This window comes from Acinonyx jubatus, chromosome B4, assembly GCF_027475565.1.
Source record: "Acinonyx jubatus isolate Ajub_Pintada_27869175 chromosome B4, VMU_Ajub_asm_v1.0, whole genome shotgun sequence".
Lineage (NCBI taxonomy): Eukaryota > Metazoa > Chordata > Mammalia > Carnivora > Felidae > Acinonyx > Acinonyx jubatus.
The window spans coordinates 112,295,186-112,307,701 of record NC_069387.1 but is presented as its reverse complement, the minus strand read 5'-3'; the positions used below and the strand labels follow the sequence as shown (position 1 = coordinate 112,307,701).

Sequence of the window (12,516 nt, the reverse complement as noted above, 5' to 3'; positions counted from 1 at the left end):
CAAGCTCTGGTCTCTAGTTTAGAGACCCCTCTTCCGGATTCTTTTTGCCCTGTTTGCCGCGCAGGTGAAAACCCATCACAGGTATGGAAGCTGACAACTATAAATTACCCTTCCCCCCTTCATTCGGGGCTCAGATCTTGGAGAAGTGGTCTCCTCTGAGCCCGCTGGTGCTAAATAAATCTCCGATCCACCAAGATCTCCGAGTGCCGCTTGGTTTTTCCACCAGCGTTCCAGCCTGGTTCTGTAACATGTCCTACAATTTAATTCAATTCTGATACAAACTACCTGGAGCCAGTGCAGACCCTCCAGGTTCAGGGCTCAGTCCACAAGATTGCCCCCACTTCAGACACCATTCACGAGGCTCAGGTTGTCACCTTTACTTTGGACCAGTTAGCTATAAATTGGAGGTTCCCACAACACCCTCCTCAGGTTTGATAATATGCTATAACAGCTCACAGATCTCAGGGAAACTCTTTACTTACCATTACTGGTTTATTATAAAAGATGCAACTCAAGAACAGCCAAATGGAAGGGATTTGTAGGGCAAGCTATGGGGGAAGGGGGAGGGGTTCCCTCTTCTCTGGGCATATCATTCTTCTAGTACCTTGGTGTGTTGGCTAACCTGGAAGCTCTCCTGGGTTTAGGATCTTTATAGAGGTTCTATTACATAGCTATGGTTGATTAAATCAATGGCCATTAGTGATTAACTCTTTCAGTCCCTCTTCCCTACAGGAGGTGGGGGGGTTGGGGGGGGCTCAAAAATTGCAACCTTCTAATCATGCCTTGACCTTTCTGGAGATTAGCTCCTATGAGAAAGCTATCTAGGGACCCCAACCACCAGTCATCCCATTAGCACACAATAAGACACTCAAGGGGCACCTGGGTGGCTCAGACCCTTAAGCATTCAACTCTTAATTCAGCTCAGGTCATGATTCCATGGTCCTGGGATTGGGCCCTGTGTTGGGCTCTGAGCTGAGCAGACTCAGTGTTCCATGCTGATTCATTCATTCATTCATTCTCTCTCTCCTTCTGCACCTCTCCCCTGCTGGCTCTTGCCCTCTTTCAAGGGTCTTAGAAGCTTTGGTGTCAGGAATTAAGGTCAAAGATTAAATATTAGAACAAAAGATGCTTCTAGCATCCTGTCAGTCAGGAAATTACAAGGGTCTTACAAACTCTGTGTCAGGATCTTGGTACAGAGATCAAGTATGTATTTATTATGCCACATAGTTTTATCACCCTATGTTGGTCAAAGTATTTTCCATGTTGTCTGAAAACAAAGCACCCTGTGTCTGGAAAGATGGAAAAGTGTGTGCTTTGCTATGTTTGTCTGGAAATATTTAAGTGCAATAATCAATAGTGATTAATAATGTATTAGTTTTAGGTGTGACTATTTTGTTGCACTATAGACACACACACTAAAACACAGAACATGTTTGGAATAGAAACATATTGGATCATATGCTTTACACTTTAGAAAAAACACTTTTACATTAACTCATTTGAAAATAGTATTTGCTGCATGTTTTCAAACAATCTGGAAGTACTTTCCAAAAAGCATTCCATTCATTGCTTGGGTAGACAAGGTCAATTGCATTACTCCTTCTTTTCCTATTTAAATAATATTAAAGTTTTCTCTTCTTCTCAGGGTAAAACTTCTGAACCTCTTAGCTTGTGAATGGTAGGACTCTGGAGCTGTGATTGTTGAGTTTAAATGATGACATGGTGCCTGGAAGTCAATTTGAAGTCCACGTCCTTGTTTTGGCACACTGTTTATCTGTGACCTTATTATTTTTTCTTTATGAAACATACGCATTAATGTTGACTCAACTCATATACCTATTATTCGAATAGGACTTAAAATTCCTTAGGAGAATGGGCCACACATGTGCTTTAGAAAGACAAAGTGCATCATGTTAGCGACATCAGTCCATTAAATGTTGTTGTTGTGGTCCAGAAAGGAGAACCCTAAACTTCTCTTGCCAACTCAAATTCCAGTTTCTTCTATCCTTTCTTCTGATTCTATACTTTCTCTTTGGCTGAAATTGGAAGCAAAAAGGGAGTAGAGAAAGGAAAGCAGGGGTTGAAAAGGAGGAGGAAAGCCCAACAGACAGGTTAATCCTGTCTGAGATTCTCTTTCACCCAGGGGCTAAGCTCTTCCAGCAGAAATGAAGATGCAGTCCAGGCTCGGTCGAGACCAGGGTCACGTTGACAAATTTGACGAAGCAGCCTGAGTTTTGGTCGCAGGGGCGCACCTCGCAACCCCTCCACCCGCCGAGGTCTGGGACCACCCCAGGCCGCGGCCCAGGTCTCCCCATCCACCTCCCCGGCGGGCACGCGGTCGGCGCGCGGGCACGGCCTCTGACGGAGCGCGGGCGTGCGCTCGGCGGCCGCGGCGTCCCCTTGCCCGCCGGAAGGAGCGGCGGCGCCAGCGTCCTGCCGCCTGTCCGTCACGCAGCCGCCCACGCCGCCGTCGCTTCGGATTGGTCGCAGGCCGGGCCGGGCCCCTTAGGGCCCCGCCCCCCGCGGATGGACAGGCCGGGAGGGCGTGGCGCGACGGGCGGGTCCGCCCAGCTGTCAGTTACGGGGGCGGCCCGGCCGGCGGGCGGGCGCTCGCTGGCTACCTCGTCTCTCGCTCGCGCGCGCTCCCTCTCGCCGCCTGTGGGGAAGTCGGGGCCGCCCGAGCGGCTGCCGCCACCGCCTCGCCCCGACCTCCTCCCCGGTCCCTTCCCGGCTCAGTCTCTCCCGCCCGCGCACCCCCGAGTAGTGAGTGGTCCCGCGTAAGGTCCGGAGAGTCACCGCGGCGGCCCGGGTGGTGTTTAAACCATGTTTAGGAGGATTTTGCAGAGGGTAAGAGAGTGAAACCGTCTTTCCGGCAGCACGTGAGCGGGAGAGCCCGAGTCCGGGGCTGCGGGCGCCGCCGCCGAGCTGAGGAGCCCAGGCGGCGGCGTGGACGCCCCTCCTCAGCGCGGGCTCCTTCCTTCTGTAGGCCCCGCAGCCCCGGGAGGCGGTTAGGCCTCGGCCGTCCTCTCCGGGGGCGGGCCGCGGGGGCAGGGAGGGCGGGTGGGGCGGCGGCGGCGGGGCGGCAGGCCGGAGCCCGGGCCGGCGCCGAATCCCCGGCGGCCCCGCGCGCCCGGGCCCGGCGCCGCGCTCCCGCGCGGGGCTGTCAGTGCGACGGGCGGCGGGGCGGGAGGGTGTGGTGCCGGCGCGTTCCTTCCAGCTCCGGGAATGGCAACGCAAAGGGAGTTAGTGCGTCCAGACGGGTGGAGAGCGCCCCGTGGGAGATCGCGGGAGGCTTGCTCAGCCTCTGCATCCTTCGCGCCCACCGCGCCCCCCAACTTTGCACGCACCTGCCACTCTCGGCTGGACAGTATTGCAGGGTAATGTGGTTAAACCCGGCCTAGCTCGGGCCCAATCGTGGTACCGACACTTACTGGCAAAGTCAGCTGAGGAAGAAGATATTACTCACTCTTGGAACCCCCCCCCAACCCCCAATTAAAAATGCGTTTCCCCCTCTCAGCCCAGGACCCTTTTTGAGCTCTGCAAGAATAAATTCGCAGTAAGCCTTATCCAATGATATACGCATACTCCTTCACTTTCTGCCAGTGCTACTATCCCTATTGGAAATCTGGGGGAAAAAAAAACAACAAAAAACCCTTAAGATATAAAAAATAAGAACATTGGAAAGCTGTAGGTGTGTTGTTTAGAAATCAGTTCCTGGAATAATAATAGGGCATATTTTCCTACAAGAGTTACTGTACTCAAGTTTTTGTTTTGGATAGCTTTTTTTTTTTTTTTTTTGAAAGTGATGGGGGGGGGTGCAACAAAATGTAAATGATTGAAAAGTTGGGGCCAAACTCATTAGATGGTTGCTGGGGAAGTAGCCTCACTAGTTCAAAGGACAAAAGAAATTAGTGCGTTTGTAGTATTCAGCCAAGGAATGTGCCAAAGACAGTTGAGTCATCCACTATATGGAAAGGGAGTGTTCTTGGCTCCTGCATAGCTTTGTGAAATGTTCAAGTCATGTGAAACTTGGTCATCCGTCAGGGGGAGAAATAGTTAACTTTTGAATCTACCACCCTGTATTGACATTTGATGATTTTCTGCAGTGGTTTTGTCAGAGTCTTTTAAAATCTTGATAAGCTGATGATTTTGGCAGTAGCAAGGGCATGCCCTTTACCCTTGCCGTCAGTTCCTGTGTTCGATAGTAAGGACATCTGTGCGTGATTTGCTTGTAGTACTTGGAGATTTTTCTTTTATGGGACCTGGAGGAACGGATTAGCTCATGCTTCAGATTGTGTTTCTGTCGTAGTTCCACATCTGAAAATTGGTTTGCCTATGGTCTGCTTTAAAGTTTATAAATAAAACAAAGTGTTTACTGACTTACCAGCAGCTTCTGGTAGGGTTGCCTGGCTGGCTCAGTCTGGGGAGCATGCGACTCTTGAGCTTGGATTCAAGTTGTGAGTTCGAGCCCCATGTTCGATGTAAAGATTACTTTAAAAAAAAAAGATTAATTAAAAAAAAAAGTATTCTGGCATTTATAGATTCGTTTTCAGAAATATGGAATACTTTCCAGTACTCTTGGTTTAATGTTGTTAAGCATTACCATCATATTAGGACTATTTTTATATAAAGACCACGTGTTGATACATACACATCAACTGTGACCAAAGTTTTAATTAAAACTGCAAAATTGGAATTTGTTCTGGTTTTTACTGAGATGTGGTATAGAATCATCACATATGACTAAGTCAGTTGAAGACTGACTTTCTTAACCAAGGCATTATTGACATTTGTGACTGGATAATTCTTTGTTGTGGGGGCTGTCCTTTGAATTCTGAGATGTTTAGCAGGATCCCGGGCTTCTCACTTCAGACCAGTGGCACCCTTCCCCCATTCCCTTTCCCCTCGTGACAACCAAAAATATCTCCGTACTTTACCATATTCCCCTACAGACAAAATTGCCCTTGATTGAGAACCACTGTGTTAAATATGTATACTCTTTTATACGTATAAAATTTGAATTGTTTCTCAGTTACTTTTTGTTCCCTGTGTATTTATTGAGTGTCAGTAAATGTCAGACATACGCAAGGGGCTGGGAAACACTTGATAAATGGGTCCTCCCTTTAAAACTCACAGCCAGATAGAGGATGTCGACCATTTAAAAGTAATTACAGAGTGCCCTGGGTGCCACTGTGGGTCAGGGTGTTGGGACCATCAGGAAAACTTCTGGTAGGAGGGCATATTCCTACAGTATATACTTTATTGACTCCACAGGTGGTATTCACTAACAAGTATAACTAGAATCTTTAAATTATGTAACACGGCAACCATTTTATTTTACCCCACCCTGATAATCTTATTTCTCAGCGGAGGTGATAAGATATTAAGATGAAAGTTGCTAATTTAGGGATTTGTTTGAAATAGTCTCCATGCTTTAGCGTTCTCTTTTTAGATGACCTTTTCATTTTAACTGCTGTTATTTTCTTCTGAATAGTGTCCTTTAAAAAGCATTTTTAAAGAAGAAACAGACAATGTGCTTACAGTCAGTTGTAACTCTGAGTCACTGAACATCACCAATAAGGTCCCAGGGTACTTTACAGAAAATGTTTCTGTTTTCTTCTTCCTTTTTCTTTTTTTGTTTCCATTAGCTTACTATAAGTTGTCTTTCTGAGGCTTGAAAGGGTCTGATTTAGAAAAAAAATTCTTTTTATGGTTGCTTCAGCATGTATGTATTGACTATTTCGCTTAATGGTCCTTTGAAGAGAATTACGAATTTAAAGTGCTTGATGACCATAGGGCATCTGGCTGGTTTAATTGGTGGAATATGCAATTCTTGATCTTGGGGTTGTAGGTTTGAGCTCCACGTTGGGTATAGAGATTCCTTAAAAATAAAATCTTAAAAAAAATAATAAAGTGCTTGATGACCAGAGAGATAGATGATCAGCATTTAGTACTTTAGGCAGTATGTAAACTTCGTTGGTATTTCTTTCTTAAGGAATTTACAGTGGTTTAATTAGAGTATTAGATTTCCTTTTGCTGGTATATGCCAATAACATTGCTAAAGAAAAAAATGGACTTAAGTATTCTAGAATTGTAGAAATAAAAGGCTTCTTTTATGGTCAGCAGGTCTATTTGATTTTAAAAATGAGGAAGTATAAACAGATTAAGTGATTTATCTAAGGGCAACACGGTTAGTAGATGTCAAAACTGAGCCAAGAGCCAGATTCTCCCAACTCAATCCATTTCTCTTTTTCTGGTACCTTGTTGCCCTTTCCACTACTACTCAATTGATATGGTTAGCACTCTGCTAATCACAGTGGAAGATATTGGGAAAATATGAGACTTAACTTCTTCCTCAAGGATATGATTAAGTGCCAGAGAAATTGGTACAGACATTGAAGGCTGTAGTGGTACAGAAGAGGAAAGATCAGAATGATCCTGTGTGAGTGGGTAGTCTCCTTGGAGAAAATGAGCATGAGGTGGGGTTTTGGAGAATGTGTGTGTGTAGGAGAGGTCTTAGGAAGGTTTCTTTTTAGAAAGGAGTTACAGTATAAGTAAAGATGCAGAGATGGGAATGAGTTCATTCTTCCTGCCTTCTTCCTTTACATATTACTTTTCAGTAAGCAGATATTTGTAACACTTGGCTATGTGCTAGAAACTGGGGATACAACAGTGAATAAGATACAGTCCTTACACTCAAGTAGCTTACACCAAGTGACTTTTAGAGAGAAGAGATCTGTTTACAGCACAGAGAAATTGAGAGAGAAATTTACAAAGATAGTGTGACACCCCATTGTGGAGATGCTTACTTTTCTAGCTCATCCCTGTTCAATGCAAATGTGAATTTCATATGTAATTTGAAGTTTCTAGTAGCCACATTTAAAGTAAGAAGAGGTGAAAAAAGATAAAGTAAAAAGAGGTGAAATTAATTTTTAAAACATATTTCTTTTGACCATGTGTCTAAAATATTCAATATAAAAATTATGATATATCTTACATTCTCTCTCTCTCTTTTTAACTAGGTATCTGAAATGTGGTGTGTATTTTGTACTAACAGCAAAGCTCAATTTGTACTAATCATATTTCAATTATTCTGTAGCCCTATGTATTGGGTGGTGCTGTTTTAGTTGAATACATATTTAACTTTAAACTTTTTATTTGGAACTAGTTTCAAACTTACAAAAAGTTGCAAGAATAAAATAATAGGAACAAGGAACAGCTTTTTAAATTTTTTTTTTCAAGTTTATTTATTTTGAGACAGAGAGAGAGAAAGGACAGAGGAGGGGCAGAGAGAGAGGGAGAGAGAGTGAATCCCAAGCAGGCTTTCAGATGTGGGGCTTGAACTCACAAACTGTGAGATCATGACCTGGGCTGAGATTAAGAGTCAGATGCTTAACCTACTGAGCACCTAGGTGCCACTACAAGGAACATTTTTCTGACTTTCTTCTCTCTTCTTTTTCTGTGTCTTTTTTTTTTTTTTTCTTCTCTGACTCATTTGAGGATCAGTTATGGTCTTTTACCTCTGAATACTTCAATGAAGAATAGGGATATTTATTTACATAGCCACTGTATAGTTGCCAACTTCATAAATATACTTTGGTTCAGTTACTATCTATGATTCCAGTTTTGTCAGTTGATCTGGTATGTCCTTTGTAACATTTTGCCCTCACCAGTTTAGGGTCCAGTTAGGATTAGGTATTATATTTAGTTGTCATATTGCTATAGTCTCTTTTTATCTGGAACATTTCCACAGCATTTGTTTGTATTTATGAAGAGTACAGATCCCCTCCTGCTTTTTTCCCCCTACACTGTTCTTCATGTTATGTTTATGTGATATTTTTTTGTGATTAGATTGAGATTATGCATTCTTGGCCAGGATGTTGCCTAGAAGATGTTGCCTCACATCTGGAGACCCAGGGTGTCTTTCTGTCCTCCGTAGGTGCTGTTAGATTTGATTACCTTGTTAAAGGTCAAGGTGTAGCCCATTTTTGACTGTGTAATACTGTTCTTTCTTCTTTTGCCATTAGTAGGCATCTACTTATAAGACCCTGCAAATATCTTGCTCATCAAAAATTTCCCTTAAATTTAGCATCCATTGTTCATTCTTTGTTGTTCATTGCCTATCTAGTCTTCACCATAATGACTGCAAAATGATGATTTTCCCACTCCAGCATTCCCTTCTCCTTCACCAATTGGTCATTGGGTTTCCATTCCTCCTTCCCTCTCTCCCTCCCTCTCCATTTCCTTTCTGTCAGCTTCCTTTTTTCTTTACTAATTTCAGTTTTTAAAAATGGTTTATAACTCATCACTGTTCTTAATTATTTTGGTGCTCTAATTGTGTCAGATTTGAACAGTGGGAGCCCATTAGGGTGGCCCTGTGTTCTTTTGATATTCTCCAATAATTTTTTTTAACCTCTTCGCTACTGTTTGGTATAACAGTGTATTCTAAGCTCATCCATTACTCTTTCCTGGCCCTGAAAATAGCCAGTTCTCTGAGGAGCCCTGTATCTTTTAGTGGGGATCCAGATCTGGGGTAACTTTTCTTCTTGTTTATTTCAGCAGACAAATCTGATATTTTGAACTTTATTCTGTAGGCATTATGAAATCAGTAAGATTTTATTAAGCAGGGGTGCCTGGCTGGCTCAGTTGTAAGAGTATGTAATACTTGGTCTTGGGGTTGTGAGTTCGAGCCCATGTTGGGTGTAGAGATTACAAAAATAAAATCTAAAAAAAAAAAAAAGGTTTTATTAAGCAGTGAAATATATCTGGTATGCAAGACAGGCAAAATTTTCCTCTACCTTCTTAGGGTGTGTCTGGCTGGGCCTAAGAATTTAACTGACATAAGGCAGACTAACAGGAGAAAAGCATGCAAGTTTTATTAAATGTTTACATGTATATGAGAAGCTTCACAAGAGTATGAGGACCCAAAGAAGTGACCAGACCAGGTGTTTATACCTTGTAGACAAAGAAACAATACGTTTGTGAAGAATTGACAAGACAGTGGGTTTGGGTTAGGGGTAGTAAATGGTGAAGAAGTAGCCAAGAAGATAAAGGTTAGTTAAAGAGGTTTGTTTATACAGATTTCTCAGTTCCAAATTCTCTGTGTCTACTGATGAGAAAATCTTTTTTCCTCCTGGTACAGCGAGGGTGCCTTTCACATGAGAGTTTTATCTCTTGCTTTCAAAAAGAAAAAAGAGGGTCAGAGTGTTCTTATACCTGCTGTTTTAGTGCCTTTAATTAAAGATAATCAATATGCTAACCTGGCATATTTTGGAATGACATTCTGGCTTTCTTCAGGCACAGAGTTGGGAGTTAAAAAGTTTGTGGAATGAGTATGAGAGGAATGTTTTAAGGAAGAGTAATTTGTCAGTGTTGCATGTGATGGATTAAAACCATAGAAGAGTATAGGTAGAGATGAGATAGGAGAGATTTTGATATTTTAGGCGCTCAGAAATTATAATTTACATTAGAATGACGACAGTGTGTGCAGAAAAAGGTAATGTATAAGGAAGACCTTTTGAACATATCTCTTCCTCACATGTCTAGTGTGGGCCCACTGTGTGTTGTGGACACACTGATGAGTAAAAGACATAAACCCCCGTGGAGCTTGGTGTAAGAGAAACTGTTCAAAAATCCCATAGCTATGTGGTCATGTGGGTGAGTCTTAGGAAGGAAAAGCACAGGGAGCCCCAAGAGCATACAGCAAGAGGGACCTGATCTAAACAAAGATGTTAGGGAAGGCTTCCTAGATTGGTTACACATTTAAGTTTGATGCAGTTACTACTAATTTATGAAACACATTTTAAAAAGTGGTATTATTTTCTCTCTGTGGAGATTTATTTTTAGTGTGTTAAGAATAGCGATTGAGATACAAAAGAACCAGGGCTCGAACTAAGTTTTCTCTTCTTATCCTGGTGGTCTTTTGCTTGAGCTAAAGAGACAGTATAATTAGTGGTTACCAGTCTGAACTCTCGAGCCAGACTGTCTAGGGTGATATTTGTTTCCTAGTTACTAGCTGAGTAGCTTTGGGCAAGTTACTTGATTTCTCTGTCTCCTTAATAATAATAGTACCTGTCTCATAGGGTTGTTGTGAGGGGGGACTGAATTAATACACGTAAACGTCTCTGACAGTATCTGGCACAGAGTAACTACCTCTCTATAAATGTTAGCTATTGCTGATGTTGGTATTTTGTTACTATATACTCCAGATTCCTTCAAGGAACACTTTTCTTATCAATCTCCTTGTGTATGTGTGTGTGTACATGTGTGTACAGTCATTCATCATACTATTGGGCATTTATTCTGTGCAAATTGCTGGGCTTGGGGATAAAAATTCTTGCGGAGTTTTAATGAGGGAGACAGATACTTAAATAATTACAAAGTAATTTGGAAGATGTTGGGGCACCTGGGTGGCTCAGTTGGTTAAGCCTCCAACTCTCAGTTTAGGCTCAGGTCATGATCTCACAGTTTGTGAGTTCGAGCCCCACATCGGGCTCTGGGCTGACAGTGCAGAGCCTCCTTAGGATTCTCTCTCTCTCTGTCTCTGTCTCTGTCTCTGTTTCTGTCTCTCTGTCTCTCTCTTCCTCTCTCTCTCTCTCTCTCTCCCTGACCTTCCCTGCTCATGTGCGCTCTCCCTTTTACAAAATAAATAAATAAAAACTAAAAAAACCCACAATGTAATGTGCTAAGTGTTAATAGATACACAGAGGAAGTGTGAGCACAAAAGAAAGAGTAATTCTGTGAGGGGAGGGGTAGGTGGAGACTGTTGAAGGCCTTACAGACACTGGCAGTGACAGGCCAAGAGGAGCAAGGGAGAGAAGCCATCTTTAGAGACGGGGGCCAGGCAAACGCAAGAGCATGAAATAGCCGAGCACAGCGTTAGGGGAATTGTGAACATTTCTGTATGTGGATGGGGGTAGTTATAAGAGATGAGACTGGAAAGTTTTGGTCTATATACCATAGGCGATAAGGAGCCTTGGCATTTTTTAAATGATGAAATCTGTAATAAGGAAAACCCTCCAAAAATATTTTTTCCAGGTAATCTTTATAAAAAGTAAATTGGGTAAACCACTCTTTTGTCTAAAATCTGTTGGTGACTAATCACTGCCCACAGGAGATGTCCAAACTTTTTACTTTGGCACACAAGGCCCACAATGCTCTGGTCCCTTTATAGGATTTCAGACTCATCTCCATCTACTGCACATGCTCTGCCCCTGCCTTTCTCACCAGTTGTGTTTCCCACCAGTTGTGTTTATCCTGTTCTCTCATCCCTTCATACCTCTGTAGAAGTGCTTCGTTCTGCTCACAGTGTCCTACCATCACTTGTAGGCATTGCTCAATTCAGATGACACTGGGACTTACTTGCCTGCTTTTTTTTTTTTTTTTTTCCCTCCTCTTCTCCCAAAACATCCCATACTAATTAGGAGAACAGGCTTTTGGTATTAGACTGTCATTTAAGGTCTGGGCTCCTCCACTCATGAGGGTGAGATCTTGCACAAAATTTCAGGCTCTCTGAGACCCAGTTGCTTTATCTGTAAATGGAGGATTTTATATACCTCAAGTGTTGTGGAAGGATTAAATGAAATAATGTTCATGAAGCACTCACCACAGTATCTAGCATTCGGTACACATTTAGTATTTAAGAGCTATTATACTTCAGGTCTCTAGAAAAATTTTTATGTTGTTTTTGTAATTTGTTTACTTGACTATTTGTCTACTAGACTTGAGCTCTCTTATGGTGGGGATTTTGTTTTCTTTTTTAGTGGGTAGGCTCTAAGTTAGTGTTTGATGCTTGGTGGTTTTTCACTAACATACTCTGACTACTTGGTGGCTGTGTAGAGAGGATGGCTACATTAGGGGAGAGACTGGCTAGAGAATAATAACTTTTTATTTCTAAAATTGCTGCACATTAGAATCATTTGGAATTCTTATCCAGATTCTTCCATTGAAACAGAATTTCTGGATCTCTAGTTTTCAGTTCAGAAGATGGTTAAAGCTTGAATTTAGACAATGGCTTTGGGGATAGAGAAAGAATAGAATGATTTTCAAGAAAATTAAGGTGTAAAATTGATAGGGTTTTTGGGCTTGTGAGTAGTTTGGGTAACTGAGAGGATGATGGAATGGACTAAGGTAAAGAGTAGAGGAGGAAGAAGAGCAGGTTTGGGGAGGAAGATGAATGTGAACTAGAGGTATGGCCATCCCAGTGGAGATGTTCACGAGGCAGGTGGAAATATAGGTCCAACACACAGGAGACAAGTGGAGGCAAGTATTAGATACGTACAGATGTTGTAGAGAAGTCAAGTCAAATAAGGACAGAGAAGTGTCCACTGAATGGAACAGTTGAGTCATACCTAGTTCAGTTTCAGGAGAGTCATAGGGATAAATTGGGAAGTAAGGAAGTAGAAGCAGGGAGCACAGATTACTTCCGAGGAATATAGAGTAGAGGAAGCAGAAACTAACTTAATATTAAATGCATGAATGAAATTTGTCATCCTTAGACCACGTTCTAATAAATGG

The 12,516-nt window shown here is 42.5% G+C and overlaps 1 protein-coding gene across 4 annotated transcripts in view; it reads left to right on the top strand.

Moving 5' to 3' along the window:
* EEA1 (early endosome antigen 1) overlaps positions 1-12,516 on the top strand; it is a 492,836-nt gene that overhangs the window by 375,989 nt on the left and 104,331 nt on the right. Inside the window, exon 1 of one of the 4 annotated variants that reach the window (XM_027071108.2) lies at positions 2,576-2,847. The exons of 2 other annotated variants lie outside the window; for them this stretch is intronic. In XM_027071108.2, coding sequence (XP_026926909.1) covers positions 2,824-2,847 — 24 coding nt within the window. In that variant the 5' untranslated portion in view covers positions 2,576-2,823. Of the gene's footprint in view, positions 1-2,575; positions 2,848-12,516 lie in introns of those variants that run through there. One more of the 4 variants, XM_027071110.2, reaches the window with a different exon arrangement.